The sequence below is a fragment of the Cuculus canorus genome, chromosome 1 (assembly GCF_017976375.1).
Source record: "Cuculus canorus isolate bCucCan1 chromosome 1, bCucCan1.pri, whole genome shotgun sequence".
Taxonomy (NCBI): Eukaryota; Metazoa; Chordata; class Aves; order Cuculiformes; family Cuculidae; genus Cuculus; species Cuculus canorus.
The window spans coordinates 17715452-17733909 of record NC_071401.1 but is presented as its reverse complement, the minus strand read 5'-3'; the positions used below and the strand labels follow the sequence as shown (position 1 = coordinate 17733909).

Below are 18458 nucleotides of genomic sequence, written 5' to 3'. Positions count from 1 at the left end.
AGTACGTTCATCAGACTGAAGGGCCAGCTGTGGCTGACCTAGCAGTAGAAAAGAGGAGTGGATGTCAGCTAACCGTTAATCCTCTTGCTCAAGCAGTAAGGATCAGCACTGCAGCACTGAAGGTTTGGCCTCGAACCCCATCAGCCACCCTTCATTCTGGTTTGGGTAAACCTTTCAGCTGAGCTTTTTAACAAAGTAACCTCTTCTACTGCTCTTTGCCCTTCCCTAGTGAGAAGCCTGTGGGAGCAGAGAGGGGACGGTCCAGTTCTGCAGGTGCAGAAGGACAGGTTATCACCTCCAGTATCAAAGTCATGCCAGATAGAAGGAGCATGAACTCCACCTGACAGATCTGTCAGTTACACCCAGGATGTTTTCTGAAGCACTTAAACGAGCCATTCTAAAGAATGGGATCTGCAGGAATCAAAGGCACAGAAGGTACAGATCTGGAGAGGTCATTTAGGCTCACTCTGATTTGAAACCCTGCATTTAAAATACATAATGAACATAGACATCCTTGTGAGTGTCTATGCTATGAGAAAACAGTCCCATTATCAGTAGAACTGTGGCATTCTCTACTTTTGATATTTGGTGGACACAGACTGTTGGAAAACAACATCATATGAAGATACTAATCAAATATTTACGATCAGTTGAAAAGAATAGTTTAGGCTCAAGTAGAGGTTCAGGTTTGGTTTTATTTACCTTGCACAAATAACTCAGTGCCCAGAGATTATATTGACAAGGAAGAAAACGTCACCCCCTTGGACAGATACAGACAACCTCATCTGATACTGATGGGTATGAGAAACAGGAACAATGAGATGGTTTGAGATAAACTGTGCAGATCATGGAGGCCAAGAAATCTTTACTGGTTTTGATATAACCAATTTGAGGTCATGCAGGCACATGTTGTGGGGCTCCTCGGAGGTGCTCTGGGCAGTAGGCCTTCTTTGGAAAGGATTCTTTGGAGCTTAGTCACACACAGATAGTATTACAGGAGGTGTGCACTGGCAGCCAGCCTGAGTCCACCCTGCACCTTGCTGGCTGCCAGAAACTAATGAGCAAACACTTCCGCTTTCCGCTGTTCCCTCCTCTCTCCCTACACCTGCAACCTGTCCCGGGGCTGTGCTAGGAGCCAGCTGGAGGCTCTGGGGAAGTGACTGGGCTGGGAGCTTGGAAAAAAGAAATGATCCAACAAGGAAAAAACAAGTGAAAGAGGAGCAGAAGCCAGTGGGGAGCCATCCTACCTGTGCAGCAGGACCTGAGCACACAGCAGCAGGTTTTCCCATACTGCTCAGCCGTCACCTCCCAGGGAAGATGAGCATTTCGTCAGAGCACAAGCCCCTTGGGAAGCAGGTCACTGGCAGTCTGCATACGGTGAGTAAGGAATGGGCTCAGGGGAACAGTTCCCTCCTGTGGGCTCAGAGAAACCTCTTTGGGCTACATTACAGGGTTTTTTTCCTCCCATCTGTTATTTTGAAGACACCAGGACTTGCCAGATATGTGACCAAGAAGAGGACTCTAGGTAAAAACCTCTGTCTGACTTCAATCTGTTTGCTTGCAGAAGGGCCATGTCCCTTGCAGGCAGGCAAGATCTGGGAACAGCAAATAACTGAAGTGGTTCTGTTTCTTCACAAGAAGAGGAATTAATTTGATGTGTACTTTAATTTGTCAGATCCCTAAATAAATGTCTTTTGTGAGGTCTGGGGGTTTTTCATAGTTCTTGAATCTCTAACAACACAAAAGCTGCCTTGTGTTGTAGACGTGCAGAATCATCAGCTGGAAGCACTAGTTTTTCTAGGTCTAAGGAAAACTATTGGCAATCTCAAGACAAGCAGCATACTACTAGGCAGATATCAGGGACGTGATCAGATGTTTTCCTTTTCCTCTCTGCTCTCTGCTCTCAGTCTATTGCTAATCAGTTTGCTTTCTCTGTTGTAGCCATACAGCCTCTCCCCCCGACATCTCTGTCTTTAACAAATCCACCTTCCTCGCTTTTCAGGTATAGCTTGCAAAATGCTTACCCAAGTAGGTAACTGTTTTGCAGATTAATAAACTGAGGCACAGATAGATGAAATGACTTCCTAAGCATCACCTCACTGACTAGTTGCAGAGTTGGGAATCAGCTGGTGCCAGTACTCCCTGTGCTGGGAACCCGATCAAAACCATTAATCAATATCTGAAAACATATTATTTGGGCTACTATAATAATGAAGAATGTGTTACCCATTTGTATTAGTGACAAATAGCATTAAATATTTGACCTGCCATTGAAAAAGGAGCAAAGGCTCAAAAGCATGAGATCCTCCTGTCAACTAATCACTGCTGGTGAAAGCTGTTGTTAACAATAGGACTAAAGGCAAATTTCCTCACTGAGAGGCTTCACTACAAAAACAGGTTTGGGCTATGTTCTTCAGTGGGTGGAAATCACTGGGCAGTCTTAGACAGAATGATTTTTTATGCCTCCTTGGCCCTACTGTAAATGATTGTCCTCAAGACAAAGCCACCCACACTGGGGCAAAGCAATATTCCAGCTGGGTCTTTGGCCTGACTCTTCTGCTGTCTCCTTGGCTTGCGTAGGCTGTAAGAAAATTTCTGCTAAAGCTGATAGCTTGCTGCTGTTTAAGAGTAAGGTCTGCCCAGCTCCAAGCTGTCTGTTCCTTGTTCCTTCCTTTTGCCAGCTCTGGTGCTCGTTAAATCCTCTGTGAGCCAATTCAGGTCAAGCAGAGCTGGCATGAGCTGAGCTACAGAAGCATGTGGGTAGGTGCAAAGATAGAAAGCGGAGAGGGCAGCAGGAGCTCTCCCTTCTCTTGGTGTGACCTGTACAACTGGCTCACATTACCCCGTGGGCCTGAACCTGTGGGATCCAGTGCAGCACTTAAGTACACGCTTCACTTGAGGCATATGACTAGCAGCACTGAAGTAGTTCCTTGCGTGATCGGATCCAAGAAAAAGCAGGTGAGCTCCTGAAAAAAAAAAGGCTGTTTATTGACTCAGACTTTCCCAATGGCAGGTGTGGTCCTGGCCAGGCATGTGACTTGCATTACAGCAGTGACGGCAGCAGAGAAAATAACTGCCTCCTTTCTTCTTTCTCCTTGTCTTCTACTGAGTACTATAAAAAATGACTGAGGGCAAAGGGAGGCTGTTAAAACACTTCAGCACTGAACTGTAAGGAAGGCGAGGCTAGACACTGGGTCCCAGCTTTGTGGACACTGAGGCCTCCTCCAATGCATTTCAGATGGCAGTAGTGTTAATGCATGATGAGATAAAATAAAACCAAACAAAAATCCAAACTTTAAATTCTTCCTTCTTAAATCCATGTCAGTTGCATAAATGTTTTCCTTTACCTCCTAGCTAAAGCTATCATACATTTATAAAGTACTTTGATAAACAGCTCTCCACTTGTGATGTGCTGGATTTTTGTGTCTTGGTTCAGTATTTACAATTAAGCCCCTAGTTGAGTGAAAACCAATTCTACACATTTCTAAAGTTTCAAAGAGTCTTAGATCCTCCTTTGAAAACACCACTTTGGGTAAGAGAAATGGAGTTGCACAGCTTTGAGCCTGATCCTTGTCCCTTTGCACATGTGAAGGCTAAGAGCCCAGGTTGCTCTCACTGGAAGGACAGGGGCCAGCAGGGACAATGCTTGTGTGGGACTCAGCAGATTGATGTTGAATCCTATAGTTCCTGACAGCTTCCCTAGGCAGAGCACTTCTCGCCCCTCTTTCCCACTGGCAAACCAACACTTTCCTACAACCCAAAGACGTGGTGAAGATGCAGCCATTTAGAAATGTTCCAGACTCTGCTGCTCTGGTTATGAGGGCTGTGTAAACATTCTGCATCTGCTTTTAGCAATAAATGGGGTGGATATTTCCACCTGATCGCCAAGAGATGGCAGCTCACACTCTTCACATCGTCATTCCAATTTCCAGCTGCAGTAGCCTTTTTTCCGGTTTCCTTAACACTTGCTTGTTGACAGCCTCAGATAAGTAACACACATGGCTTTTTGTCCCCTTGTGATACTTGCAGTTGTCACCAATCGTGGAGTTAAATGTTGGCGGGGAGATGTACACAACAACGCTGAGCACCTTAAAGAAACACCCTGGCTCCAAGCTGGCTGAGATGTTCACTGGCCAGCCCAAACTCAGGACTGACTCCGAAGGGAGGTTCTTCATTGACAGGCCAGGCACCTATTTCAAATACATCCTGGAGTACCTGCGCAGTAACCAAGTGCCCACCCAGTGCATCCAAGATGTCTACAAGGAGGCATTGTTCTACAACATTGAGCCCCTAATCAAGCAGCTAGAGGACTCTCCGCAGATCTTTGGGGAGCTCGTGGCGAGAAAGCAGTTTCTGGCCCACGTGCCCAGCTACAGTGAGAACATTGAACTGATGATCCGCATTGCAAGGGCGGAAGCGGTTGCATCCCGACGGTCCAGCGTCATTGTGTGTGTGGTCAGAACTGAGGAGGATGCAGCCAAATGTCAGGATGCCTTGAACAGCTTGGACATGGATAAAAAATCTGTGGTGAAGTTTGGCCCCTGGAAGGCAGCACCAAGTATCTTTGATCTGCTGGACTGCATTCAAATGGATGTTGAAGCCAAAGGGTATAAAATATCCTTTCAGCCCCACGCTGCTGAAAAAGGGTTTCGCTTCAAATCGCATGACTACTTCTACAAGTTCCTGTTCACCTGGTGGTAGCGAAGTGCCACCATCGATGAGGGATGGAAGAAAGCAATTATTAGAACAAATTAACTTGGGCCATGGAGACCAAGCCATGGACTACCAGAGGCATGGGAAGAAAGGATCTCCTTTGGTTGTTTGCCAAATTAAAGAGCACTTAAGAACCACTGTTTACTTAGCCTCAAGGGGATAACTGTGTGATTTAAAAGGTATGGGGTAAAGGAGGAATTTTACTCTTTCAGAGTTGTTGACAATGAGATAAGTTCAGAGCACCAGATCTGAGGATCAAGCCAAACTCACTGAACCTAAGAGAAATGAATAATTCCAAATATGCCTTGTGGATGTGTGGAGCTGGTCTCTCAGTGAAACGGGAACAGGTCACAGGAACACTGTCAGATGCATTAGCACATGCTCAAATTAAATTTGGACCCCCAACAAGAAGGCAAAAACTCTTTTTCTCACTGTTTTCCATAACAGGACTGAGGTAAAAAAGAAAGATTTCAGTGTCACCTTCTCTCCTCTTGTTCCTCCAACAGACAGACCACTCTCTAGCCAATATATTTATTACTGTTATTTATTATTTATTCTGAAGGAAAGACAGAGAACCTCAGCTATGGCCCAGGATCAACAAAAGGTAAAAATACCATCACTGATCTGAGGAGTTTATAATCTAAGCACATGATACCTCAGGCCACGCTAGTTTAATCTTTTTCTCATGACATTTGTTGTAATTATGATACTATTTCTAAATATATAAGCTTTTGGAAAAATAGAGAAAACTTACTGCTATTCGATAGGAAGGAAGCGCTTTCAAACTGGTGGTGTTGGACCTCCATGCAAATTCTCATTTACAGACCACCAGTTGAGTCCTACATTGTATTTTATAAATCTTAGTATTCACAATGGGGTTTTTTTTAATATACTGGGGATGGTCATTAGCTTGGTTTTAAACATGCTGAAAATCATAATGGCTAATTTGATTATGATGATATTTCCTTTATTTCTCAGAACATAGCTTTCTTCCAGTTAAGGACAATAACCTCTGCAATGTTAAATAAATAACTTTAAAAAGCTCTTTGAGTGATACAGAAATGTTTTATTCACTGACGCCTTCACCTCCACTCCGCGACCCAAAATCCCCAAATTCTAAAGACCTAAGATTTATCTATGTGTTACTGGATCTGAATCATTCCTAATTAAGCTTAGTTTCAGATATGCTCATCCTAGCACAGATTTCCCCCCGGTGAAAGTCAGGAGACATACCACCAACCTCAGGACAGCTCTGCTGTAGGTGTGAGGTGACTCTTTGAGACGTCCTGCAGTTCTAACCTTGGTAAGAAGTGATACAATCAGAGTCTGAGAAGGCAAAACCATTTTACAAAATAGGGTCTATGGTCATATCTATGATCATAACCAAGTTGTTGCGGGTGCTTAGCCTGGAAGAAGAGAGATCAAGGTGTCTTCAAATAGACAGAAGGCTTTAAGGACATCAGTTATTCTTTGTATGTACTAAGAGTGGAAGAAGGGGCAACTAGCTTAAGTCACAACAAAGAAAGAAGATTGAAATTAGATATCAGGTAAAAAAAATCTGATTATAGGGTAATTAAAGCCTCCAATCAACCCCCTAAAAATACAGAACTGTTGTCATGAGAAACTTTAATAGTTTTATCAAGGACGGTCTTACAGAATAGCCCAGAATGTAAGGCACCTCAAAGGATCACCTGGTCCAACTTCTGGTGGGAAAGGGAGTCCGGATGAGACTGCCAAGTACCCTGTACCATCACATCCTGAAAACCCACACTGATGTGAACTCCACCACATCCGTGGGGAGGTTGTTCCAACAAATTGTTTGCACTGTAAAAAATTTATTTCTTATATTAAAAAGAAAACTCTCTTGGTGTAACTTGCACCTGCTGGCCCTTGTCTTTTCCACATGGCTTCTTGTGAAAAGAGTGCCACCATCCTCTTCGTGGATGCCCCTGAAGTACAGGAAATGCTGTGCTGAGGTCCTGCCAGGGAAAAGAGACTCAACTCCTTCAATCTCTCCTCACAGGGCAGGTTCCCCAGACCTTTGACAACCTTTGTGGGCCTCCTTTGGACCCTTCAAACTCTTCCCAAATTGCCTTGTCCCCAAGTTCATACAATCACAGAATCATAGAGTGGTTTGGGTAGGAAGGGTCTTTAAAGATCATCCAGTTCCAACTGCACTGCCATGGGCAGGGACACCTTCCGCTAGATCATGTTGCTCAAAGCCTCATCCAGTCAGGGCTTGAACACTTCCAGGGATGGCGCATCCGTGACTTCTCTGGACAACCCATTCCAGTGCCTCACCACCCTCACAGTAAAAAAATTCTTCTTTATGACCAACCTAAACCCACCCTCTTTCCGCTTAAAACCTATCACTGCAGTCCCTGATAAAGAGCCCCTCCCCAGCTTTCCTGTAGGCCCCCTTTCTGTACTGGAAGGCTGCTACAAGGTCTCCCCAGAGCCTTCTCTTCTCCAAGCTAAACAACCCCAACTTTCTCAGCCTGTCCTCGTATGGGAGGTGCTCCAGTCCTCCAATCATCTTCATGAACCTCCTCTAGACTCTCTCTAACAGGTCCATATCTTTCCTGTGCTGAGGACTCCAGAACTGAATGCAATACTCCAGGTGAGGTCTCAGCAGAGCAGAGGGGCAGAATCACCTCCCTCAATGTGCTGGCCATGCTTCTTTTAATGCAGCCCAGGATACATCTATCTTTCTGGGCTGCAAGTGCACATTGGTGGGTCATGCAGTGCTTCTCATCCACCTGCACATCCAAGTCTTTCTCTTCAGAGCTGCTCCAGCAACCAAAGATGCGAACAAACCGTGGCCACTCCTGGCCACTTCCATCCACACAGGACCACAGATGTAAGTGCTGCCTGCGTCTCCTGTCATCTAACTACACATCATTCTGTCATGGGGCTCCTGGGCGCTGGGGCCTCTTTCCTTTCTCCTGGAAGGAGACGTGTTTGATGGCCACACTAAGCTTTCACTAACTTGGGACTAACACAAGCTTGCCTGGAAACATCAAGACAAGTCAGGTATATTTTGGTCTTTATCACAGAATCGTAGAATCACAGAATGGTTTGGGTTAGAATCACACAATGGTTTGGGTTGGAAGGTACCTTAAATACCACTTAGCTCCAACCCCCCCTGCTGATACAAGAAGTAGTTGCTATTACAAGAAGTGGAATATTTTGATTTAAGCTAAAGTAGAGTTAAGTTTCACCTAAGTAATTGTATTTTTTGAAAGTTAGACAGAATGTCCCTCTGTTTTGTTTTTTTTTCCCAAGCACTATTTTTCTTGACACTGTTCATTCTCTGGAGATAATAATGTCTTGTGTGAAGAATGATCTCTGCTGAGCACGTGTCTTCTGTGATCACCTCTGTTTGCAGCCTTTATCTCAAATGCAAGGTCACGCAGAGCTGGCTCCAAAGCTCCAAAGTAGCACAAGATTTGTGACTGTTGTGAAGTTCGTAACAACGTTAAAATTAGTCCTTGGAAAGTAATAGAATAGGCATAAGATTGCTGGGAAAATTTAACCATATGCCTGTAAATGGGAAATATATTGTTCCCAGCTTGCCTCACTGCACAGGATTGATGGAGGTCGCTCCCACTGCTGCCCAGGTCTGATGAAGTGTTCTCGCTCTCTAAAACTCCAGAGCGAGTCCCAGAGGGTTTATCTGTGGTGTTTTCGGTGTCTCCATCACAGGCTGCTGAGAACCACCCAGCCCGGGCACCTCCAGGCGTCCACAACTTCCCTGGGCAACCTGGGCCAGGGCCTCACCACCCCCACGATAAAGCACGTGGTCAAACATCAAATACTGACGAAACTGGGGGGAATTCTGAGGGGAGACCGAAGTGCATTGAAAAACGAGCAGACCAGGCCGCAGCCGCCATGTCAGGCTCACGTTCCCATGGCAACAGGATCGGCCCCCCCCCCCCCCCCGCGCTGTACCATAGAGAGAGTCCTCCGACTTGGAAGAGAGGACGCCTCTTTTGCCACCTCCCTGTAGGCGTCTCTGTGGTTCCTGTTCCGGGTTGCGCGTACGGCGGCCGTGCGGGGTCCGGCAGCGCCATGGCTGCGCACCTGAAGAAGCGAGTGTACGAGGAGTTCACCAAGGTGGTCCAGGTGAGGCAGCGCCGAGCTGTGCGTTGTGGCCCGAGGGAGCCGCCCGCCGCCTTGGGACGGGGTCTTAGGGCCCAGGAGGGGTTGGGGAGGGGCGGCCCCAGGCGTTTCGGGGCTGCCTAGAGAGAAAGGGTCTGCCCCGGAATGTGGCCAGGACAGGGGGAAGACTCCCGTCAGGGCGAGGAGGGAGCCACCCCGGGAGGGCCGGGGCAAGGAAGCGGCTGCCTTCAGCCCAGGATAGGGGAATGGCAGCGAATTCCTGGGGTGAGGGGAGCTGCTGCAGGCTGGGGGCTCTAGGAGAAGCCTGGGCTGGGCGTCTGAGCTTGGAAGGGATGGGGAGAAGCAGTGTTTCCCGGACATCATATACTCATAGAATAGTTTGGGTTGGAACCGACCTTAAAGATCATCTAATTCCAAACTCCCTACCATGGGCAGGGTCATGTCCCACTAGATCAGGCTGCCCAAGGCCCCATCCAACCTGGCCTTGAACACCTGCAGGGATGGGGCATCTACAGCTTCCCTGGGCAACTTGTGCCAGTGCCTCACCACCCTCATTGTGAAGAAGTTTTTCCTCATGTCTAATCTAAATCTGCCCCTCTCCAGTTTATACCCATTCCCCCTCGTCCTATCACCACAAGCCTTTGTGAACAGTCCCTCCCCAGATTTCTTGTAGGCCCCTTTCAGGTACTGGAAGGTTGCTCTAAGATCTCAGAGCCTTCTCTTCTCCAGACTGAACAACCCCAACTCTCTTAGCCTGTCCTCTTATGGGAAGTGCTCCAGTCCTCCAGTCTTCCCATGAACCATCCACCCATCAAATCCATATCTCTCCAATTTAGAGAGAAGGATGTTGTGGGGGATTACATCAAAGGCTTTATGGAAGTCTAGATAGATCACATCTGTTGGTTTACCTGTGTCCACTGCTGCAGTTACCCTATCATAGAAAGCTGCTAAGTTGGTCACGCAGGACTTGCCCCTTGGTGAAGCCATGCTGGCTTCCTCTAATCACCTCCCTGTCCTCCATGTGCTTTAGCATGGCTTCTAGGAGGATCTGTTCCATGGTCTTCCCAGACATAGAGGTGAGGCTGACAGGTCGGTAGTTCCCAGGTTCATCTTTTCTACCCTTTTTAAAAATGGGCACAATGTTACCCTTCTTCAGTCACCAGGGACTTCTCCTCATTAACATGACTTTTCAAATATGGAGGGTGGCTTGACAACCACATTGGCCAACTCCCTCAGGACTCTGGGATGCATCTCATCAGGTCCCATAGACTTATATATATATGTTCAGGTTTCTCAGCTGTTCAGAAACCTGGGGGCTGCCCCAGGGCCCAAGGATGTGTTCTTTCCCAAGACGACTGACTGAGACACCAGTGACTGACATGGGGCCAGTGTTCACTCTGAGAAGGAGTGGGTCAGGATTTGTTAGGTGTTTATGAACTGTGTCTCTCTGCCCACAGCAGCAGCATGAAGACCTGTCCACTAAGAAGCTGCGGCTGACCAAGCCCAGCAAGTCAGCAGCTCTCCATGTCGACCTCTGCAAAGCCACCTCGCCTGCAGATGCCTTGCAGTACCTGCTCCAGTTTACCAGGAAGCCTGTGGAAGTGGAGAGCGTGGAAGGGGTTGTCAGGATCCTGCTGGAGCATTATTACAAGGTGCTGAAGCTGGGAGCCAGCTCTGCTTCCAGAATTGTTTTTTGGGGGTTGGATGTGGAATGGAAAGTCACAGCCTCCTCCTGGTCCTGACTTGGTACTTGACAGTAAAATTCAGACCCATGTGCTGAATTATATATGGATCCTGCCTGTGTTTGGTGTGTTGTGCTCTTCAAACTGGAAAATGAGTGAGCGTTTCTGCCGTTGCCTTCCAGGAGAATGATGCTTCTGTGAGACTGAAGATTGCTTCCTTGCTGGGCTTGTTATCCAAGACTGCAGGATTTTCCCCAGACTGCATTATGGATGATGCCATTAATGCTCTTCAAAATGAGAGTGAGTATCGCTTTTCAGGTGGTCTTTGAGATCATGGCAGAATCATGAGAATCATGTAGTTTTTAAGCGTTTAGGACAGTGGCATGGTCCTTGCATCTGAAGTGTACGTTTGGGAATTGTTGCTCAGAGAACTTATTTTCTGCTTTTGTGAATGGTAACAGGCAATACCATGTTCTGAGGAGGAGCAAAATGTTTCTCAGACATGCCTATTGTATGCTTTTGTTTTAAGGGAGTGAAAAGTTTGCTTTTGCATCTCTGTGTAAGGGTCGTCGCTTCTGAAGCGCTCTGTTTTGTAGGACAGTCTTGCTTTAAGTGGAACTTTCTGTTAAGTATTTTGCTTATACTGTGGGACAGCTCATCAGAGCTAATGCAAGAAGGCATTCGTTCATTAGTGTGGGATCTGTAATGGACAGAAGAATGTAGGTTGCCCTGTTTGTGGCTTTGTTAAAGTCTATACAGTTTGCATGTGCTTTATGTGGTGTGGGTTGATTTTGTTTAAATGTCATTTATAGAGTTAAAGAATGATTTGAGTTGGAAGAGACTTTTAAACATCTAGATCTAGCTCCCCAGCCATGGTCAGGGACACCTTCAGTTAGGGTAGTTGCTCAAAGCCTCATCCAGCCTGGCCTTGAACACTTCCAGGGATGAGACATTCACGACTTCTCTGGGCAACATCTTCCAGTGCCTCACTACCTTCATCATAAAAAAATTTCTTCCTTATGCCCAGTCTAAACCCACCCTCTTTCAGTTTAAAAACCTTGTCCCTTTCCTGACGCTATGGCCCTTTGTAAAAAGTCCCCTCCTTTAAGTACTGGAAGGCCGCAGTGAGGTATCCCTGGAACCTTCTCTTCTCCAGGCTGAACAACCCCAACTCTCTCAGCCTTTCCTTACAGGAGAGGTATTCCAGCCCTCACATAATTTTTGTGGACTCCTCTGGACACACTGCAACAGGTCTATGTCTTTCATGTACTGAAGACTCCAGAGCTGGATGCAGTACTCCAGGTTGGATCTCAGCAGAGAAGAGTAGAGGGGCAGCAACCTGCTGGCCACGCTGCTTTTGATGCAGCCCAGGGTATGGTTGGCTGCCTGGGCTGCAAGTGCACATTGCCTGATCATGTCCAGCTCTTCATCCATGAATACCCCCAGGTCCTTAGAGCTGCTCTCAATCCCTTTATCCTCCAGCCTGTATTGATACCAGAGGTACCCTGCCTCAGGTGCAAAACCTTGTACTTGTTCTTATTGAACTTTGTGAGGTTCATACAGGCCAACTTCTCAAGCCTGTCCAGGTGCCTCCTAGGTCAACCGCACCACTCAGCTTGCTGTCATCTGTGAACTTACTGAGTGTGCACTGAATCCTGCTGTGTCACTGATGAAGGTATTAATGGTGCCAGCGTGGACCCATGTGGGACAGCACTCATTGTTGGTTTCCACTTGGACATTGAGGCATTGACTGTAACTCTTTGGACATGGACGTCCAGCCAATTCCTTATCCAGTGAACAGTGCCTTCATCAAACCCATATCTCTCCAACTTAGAGATGAGAGTGTTATGATGGTGTGGGTGAACAGTGGGCTAAACATGAGTGAGCAGTGAAAATACACTGCATGCTGGGCTGTATCAATGGGAGTGTAGACAGCAGGTCAAGGGAAGAGATTATTCCCCTTTACTCAGCACTGGTTAGACCACATCTGCAATACCACATCTGGTTTTGGGCTCCCCAGTGCCATATAGGTTCTGGTAAGGGTGAGTGAGTTCAGCAGAGAGCTACTGAGCTGGTTGAGGGCTGGAGTATGTAATGTGCAAGGAGAAGCTGGGGGAGCTGGGCTTGTTCTGGCCTTGAAAGGAGAAGGTTTCAGGAGGACTTTCCAATCTGCATGAGTGATTCTGTAGCCAGTGCAGAGCTTGGTAGAGGGGTATGTAACCTTTCACTGTTTTGTTTTGCAGAGTCTCACCAAGTTCTTGCTCAGCTGCTGGACACTCTGTTGGTGATTGGAACAAAACTCACAGAGAATCCGCCTATCAGGATGAGACTGGTAGAGGTAGCCTGCAAGGTAAGGTGGCCTCCCTGGGGCAGAAAACTTTTATTTCTGCCACAGGAAAAGATACGTAGTCAATCTTTAAATTATTTTAATTTTTCTCAACAGACTGTTACCAAACTAACGTTTTTTTAGCTGCTGGGAATCTTAATATGATTTGTTGTTCTGAAGAGAACAATAAGAATCCAGGTACATCTGTTCTTCTCTTCCATTCCACAGCATCTGACGGATTCTTCCCATGGTGTAAGAAATAAGTGTCTTCAGTTAATTGGCTGCCTTGGACCAGTAGAAAAAGGTCTTGCAAAAGAAGGTGAAAGCCAGGCTGCCAAAGATGTCCAGAAGATAATAGGAGATCATTTTAATGACCAGGACCCTCGTGTTAGGACTGCAGCTATAAAAGCCATGGTAAGTGTTGCTGGTACATTGGAATAAGCTATTTGGGGTTACATAAGGAAGCTGGTAGGGGGTTGCAAACTAATCCAAAGAGGTTTAGGCTAGAGATTATTTAATGAACTTAGTAAAGGTCCATTTAGCATATCAAAATTACCTGGTAAAATAAGCTAGGTCTTGAAATGTGAGATCTCAAAGGGCATTTTAGTGATTGATAATAACTTGTGTCAGCTGTGGTTGAAGAGGCTTTTCAATTTGTTGACTTTGTGTAGGCTCTTTCTTCTAGCAACGAATCTGTATTTCTTGGTTTAGCATTCGTTGCCAGAATTACAGTAAGCTACTTATACTCTAGTGTGCAAAAGAGAGCTGCCCATGACAGGAAACCAGTTACCAGTGTGATGAGTCCAGATGGAATTTTGTTTGTTTTAAAACAACATTGATAATTTGCCACATGGTCATGTTAATTAGCATTCTCTAACTGTTTATGAGGTTTACTGGTTTTCATGTGGGCTGGAGTGTGAGGGCATTTTAGGAGCTTTTAGCTTTGTAGAAATGCAAGCAAAGACCATGCACTTGAGAATTCCGCTCAGTGTGAGTTGCCTGTTGAGTATATGGATACACGGAAGTTTTCCTAATGCCCTTAAAGTTTATAACAACATCCCATCTAATGTGATGGTCAACAAGGGTTTTGGAATTACTGATATTAAATTCCAAAGAAAGAATTAGGATGCATTAGGGGAGATCAAATTGCACTTGAATCTGTCTGGGATCTCCCTCTGCTGGAGTTTGCACTCATCCTTCATTTTCATTTCATTCTGTGTTTTGCTGGTACATTTTTATTTTTTTATAAGTCATTTGAGTGACATTTATGGTGGCATTCAACCAAATCCAAAGCAAGATTTATGACCTTGAATTTATAATTGCAGCACAAAGGCAGCTGTCTTCCTGATGTTTGAAGCATGGAAGCATCTTGAACGAATTTGGGGTGACTGACCACTTTTAGGGTTCTTATTAATATTTTTCCTTGCTACTCTGTTTGTGTTTATTTCTGTAATTCTGTCATTGGCTTGTTGTACTTTGAAGGTGCGGGTATAGAACAGCAACTGTTTCTTGCTGACATGTTCAACCAGATGTTATCCCTTTGTTTATAAATTGGATTAATGATACTACCTTATTCCAGATCGAAATGGTGTTTAATAGGACAGGTTTTGCTGTTCCTCTGGTTCAGGCATGAAAATTTATTGGCAGTGCTGGATTTGTGTCCATGTATCAGGAACGGCAGTAAACTATTTATCTTGAAGATTCCTATCTCTGTTTTAATTGTGGTTGAATATGGCTAACACCGAATAACTGTTTGAAGGTCGCAAGAATGGACAGACTGTATTTATATAAATAGTGTTTTCCTTATCTGTGAAGTTTAAAAAGAATATACTGAAGTCACGATTATAATTTAAAATACCTATGGACAAGATAATGAAATATTTTAGCTGTAGCAGCTATCAAGAAATGCAAGCAACTAATTTTTGCTCAAAGCAGAAGAACGGTGGTGAATACTTAGTCTGTGTCACTAAAACCTGTAAGTGCTTTATTGTGGTGTGTTTTTTTTTTTTTTTATAGCTGCAGCTTCATGAAAGAGGATTAAAATTACATCAGGCTATTTACAGTCAGGTAAAACCTTCTGTTAGTTTGTATTTATTACGTACTTGTTCGTAGATGTTGCATTTTAGATTCTGTGAGAATGTCTTTTCAGATGAGGAGGGCGCTGAGTGCAGTATTTTGCACTTGGGCTGCCTATATTCTTTATTGTCCTATGGCAGAGGAAGTAAAAATCTGTTTTGAATCTTGTGCTTAAATGTGTTAAAACTTGTGCTTTGATTGGAATATCAAGATGTTATGTAGTTACTGCTGTCGTCTGGCAGTCTTGAAGTCTTATAGCTTTGTTCACTGACGAGTGCGCATTAAGCCTGTGTTTGTTACGTCAATAAGGTTGCACAGCTGTAGCCTGTATTGAATTAGTTCTAGTATAGATTCACATTTTGTTCTTCCTGCATAGTACAGGTAGTTCTGGAGTTTTGTAGGGTGTGCCAGATTGATTTTATTAGGACTAGTCTACCTAATCAAACTTGGGAGTGCAAGGGAATATAAGGGGAAGGTGAATTTTATAATCTGTCCTAACCGGTTCGTAGTAAGGATACTAATTGCACTATGGGAAGAGAATGCCAGCTCAGGTGAAGATGTTTCAAGTGTATTGCACTGTGAATCTTTCAGGCCTGCAAGCTGTTGGCAGATGATTATGAGCAAGTGCGCAGTGCTGCAGTACAACTGATTTGGGTCCTCAGTCAACTTTACCCTGAAAGGTATGTGCTCTATACAAAGTGAGTCAAAATATTGGCACAGTAATCATCCTGATCCCGAGGATTTTGTGCCAGCAAGTCCCAGCAGTAGCTGTTAGAAAGCTGATGTGTACAAATTGCTCATACCTAATAAGAATGCACTGATCCAGACAAAGCTTTGGTTCCTGACACTTGTACCTCTGTAGGAATTCCCCATAGCTGCTTCCTGCTTAATGCCATCCAGCATGGTATAAGATCAGCATTACTGATTTATGTTTCTCTGTGTTAGCATTGTCCCAATTCCTTCTTCTAATGAAGAAATTCGCTTGGTTGATGATGCATTTGGAAAAATTTGTCATATGGTTAGTGATGGTTCCTGGGTTGTTAGAGTACAAGCTGCTAAATTATTGGTAAGTTATTCTCTATCTGAAAATAATTAATCTTATATTACTTCACTTTTCACGTATATTTTAAAAGGAGTGGGAGGATGTTTAAAAACTGCATGGATAAATTTCTGCCAAAATTCTGAGAAGAAATAAATGAGAGGCTGAGGGAACCCAAAAGTTCCTCAGCTCAACAGTGATTCTTTCCTTGAGAGCAGAGGGTTGGATATCCGAGAAAAAAAACAAGTTCTTGTCATAATTCCCTCCCCGTTTCTCCAGCCCAGGGCATGTAAACCAACTGAACTCAAGAGAAGACTGTGTTAACCTCCTTGGGAAAATAACATGTCCTGACCGTCTTAAGTAAACATCTTTAGACTCTGACATACAATAGCGTCAAGCATTGTGTAAAGCTATTAGAGTGAGTGGATAAGATTGAATGCTGCGTAATATGGTGTAATTTAGGATATTCCTGTTTCCTTCTTCTGATATTTTTTTTTTCCTTAGGGTTCTATGCAACAAGTTAGCTCCCATTTCTTGGAGCAGACCCTTGACAAGAAGCTCATGTCTGATCTGAGGGTATGTAAATGTTTGGATTTATTTTTACTGTGTGTGGAGTACTAAAACCCTACAATGGATATGTTAATGTTGAGTGTGTTTGTTTACCATGTCCTTGCCTCAGGGCTGCTGTGAGTTAATTGATGATGACTGGTTTTCTTTTAGAATAAAGTCAATGAAGCAATTACTAATAGCATGTAATAAACAGCTCTAGGCTATTCAGGTTTTGCAGATCAGAGGGTAAATGTTTGTGGTTTTTCTTAAAACCTTTTTGGCCAAAAGCTTCATTTATTGTGAGTGAAAACATTGCATCCTAGTTCTAAGAGCAAGCTTATGGAAACAACCTGCAAGATCTAACCACTAGACCTATCATTTCTAGAGGTATTGGTAGCTGGAGGTTGAGACTCCTGAGCCCTGTGGGCAAAACTTTTCAGTAAATTCCTTCCTTAAGTAACCTACTCAGGATATTAAGCTCAGTTTTCTCTCTACGAAAGAATAATGAAACTAGATCTGCTAGTTTTTGTTGGCTGCTTTGTACAGTCCATTAAAGAAAGGGATGTACAGATTTCTTTATAGTGTGGGGAGGAAAGGAGATGGACTCATAAGCATGCTGAATGAATATTGCATTTTATGCATTGCTGAATGCTGTGAAGTATCAGTAGTCATTAAAGTATTTGATTGCAGTTTAACAGGTTGAACTGCAAAGTGATAGCATCTGGTTTTGCAGATGAGTTATTAGATACTTAACCAGGTGGGCCTTTGCTTTGACCTTGTTTGGCTCTTCTTATAACAGATGTCTAAGAACGTGTTAATTGAAATATATTAGTTACTCATACTTTTAGGAAAGGATAATTACTGACAATTGGAAATATTTGTAGAAGAGAAGGTATTGTTTGCTTTTCTTAGCATTTGCTTGTGTCTGTCAATGTCTAAGCCTCTAGCTATGTCTGTTTTCAAATTCTATACAGCCAGTTAAAATTTTGTTGGGTCATCTTTAAAGTTTACCATGGTTGTAACTGAAAAACCTGTTTGCACAGAGAAAGCGCACTGCGCATGAACGAGCCAAAGAACTCTACAGTTCTGGGGAATTTTCAAGTGGCAGAAAGTGGGGAGATGATGCTCCCAAAGAAGAAATTGATACAGGTGCTGTAAACCTGATTGAATCAGGAGCCTGTGGGGCTTTTGTTCATGGCCTGGAGGATGAGATGTATGGTAAGTGTTTCCTTGTTATGGAATGTCTAAAGGAAGACGCATGCTAATAAGCTTTGGGGGATTTTTTTTTTTTTGGTCAAAATCAATCACTTGGCTATTGTGCTTGTTTGTTTTTTTTTTAAAGGAATCGTGGATTTCAGAGTGGTGACTTTTTATTCTGTTGTTCTCTGATATGACAATTGTTTCAAAGATACTAGATAGAAACGTTCCACTGAGTAACCAAAACAAGCTTCCTGTAAGTGGTAAAGTGTTAGTAAAATATCTGGTAAGAAGCAGTTGGTTATGTTATGCAGAAACCCACTGGGACTTTTTTTTGTATTGACTTTAAATGTAACAGTTGCGTGTGGCTCTGAATTAGTTGCTGCTGTTTGAAATTGGTGTTTTCCCTACAGGAAGGAAATTCGAAACTTATAGAACTTGTTTAAAACACGACACTGGAAGGAACCTGTGGAGTTCACTAATTATTTTGTAAACATAGCAGCTTCCACCCTAACAAAGGTTAGAACTAGTGGAGACAAACCCATGTATTTGTCAAAATCCTTCAGACTCCGCCAGCTCCAACAAACAGAATTTTTCTTCTAATTTCCAACCCAGTTTTATCCTTAGGCATATTGGTTTTGGCCAGCCATTGGTAGGTTTTGGTTTAAATAGTTGCTGCTTTTCTTGGGGACTGGCTTCCCTAATGAAGTAATATTCAGCTTTCATTTTGCAAGGGGCTAAGCAGACCAGGCTC

General features: G+C 44.2%; 2 protein-coding genes across 4 annotated transcripts in view; both read left to right on the top strand.

Annotated features, from left to right (window-relative positions):
- Nucleotides 1–1062: 1062 nt before the first annotated feature.
- KCTD14 (potassium channel tetramerization domain containing 14) lies at nt 1063–6489 on the top strand. The gene is made up of 2 exons (XM_009566439.2): nt 1063–1377; nt 4030–6489. The coding sequence occupies exons 1-2, from the start codon at nt 1318–1320 to the stop codon at nt 4699–4701; spliced, it is 732 nt and encodes a 243-aa protein (XP_009564734.2). The 5' UTR covers nt 1063–1317; the 3' UTR covers nt 4702–6489.
- A 2215-nt stretch (nt 6490–8704) lies between these two features.
- INTS4 (integrator complex subunit 4) overlaps nt 8705–18458 on the top strand; it is a 34981-nt gene continuing 25227 nt past the window's right edge. Inside the window, exons 1-10 of one of the 3 annotated variants that reach the window (XM_054082975.1) lie at nt 8705–8838; nt 10293–10487; nt 10700–10817; nt 12761–12867; nt 13072–13257; nt 14860–14910; nt 15511–15599; nt 15865–15985; nt 16463–16534; nt 17551–17725. In XM_054082975.1, the coding sequence (XP_053938950.1) occupies nt 8785–8838; nt 10293–10487; nt 10700–10817; nt 12761–12867; nt 13072–13257; nt 14860–14910; nt 15511–15599; nt 15865–15985; nt 16463–16534; nt 17551–17725 (1168 nt within the window). In that variant the 5' untranslated portion in view covers nt 8705–8784. The remainder of the gene's footprint in view (nt 8839–10292; nt 10488–10699; nt 10818–12760; nt 12868–13071; nt 13258–14859; nt 14911–15510; nt 15600–15864; nt 15986–16462; nt 16535–17550; nt 17726–18458) is intronic. The other 2 variants (XM_009566437.2, XM_054083148.1) reach the window with 2 other exon arrangements.

What these genes read in the sequence shown, in the direction of transcription:
- KCTD14 (XM_009566439.2), top strand. Translation starts at nt 1,318, where the DNA reads ATGAGCATTTCGTCAGAGCACAAGCCCCTTGGGAAGCAGGTCACTGGC. An exon ending in TCACTGGCAGTCTGCATACG is followed by an intron (nt 1,378 to 4,029) that starts GTGAGTAAGGAA and finishes TGATACTTGCAG; the next exon opens with TTGTCACCAATCGTGGAGTT.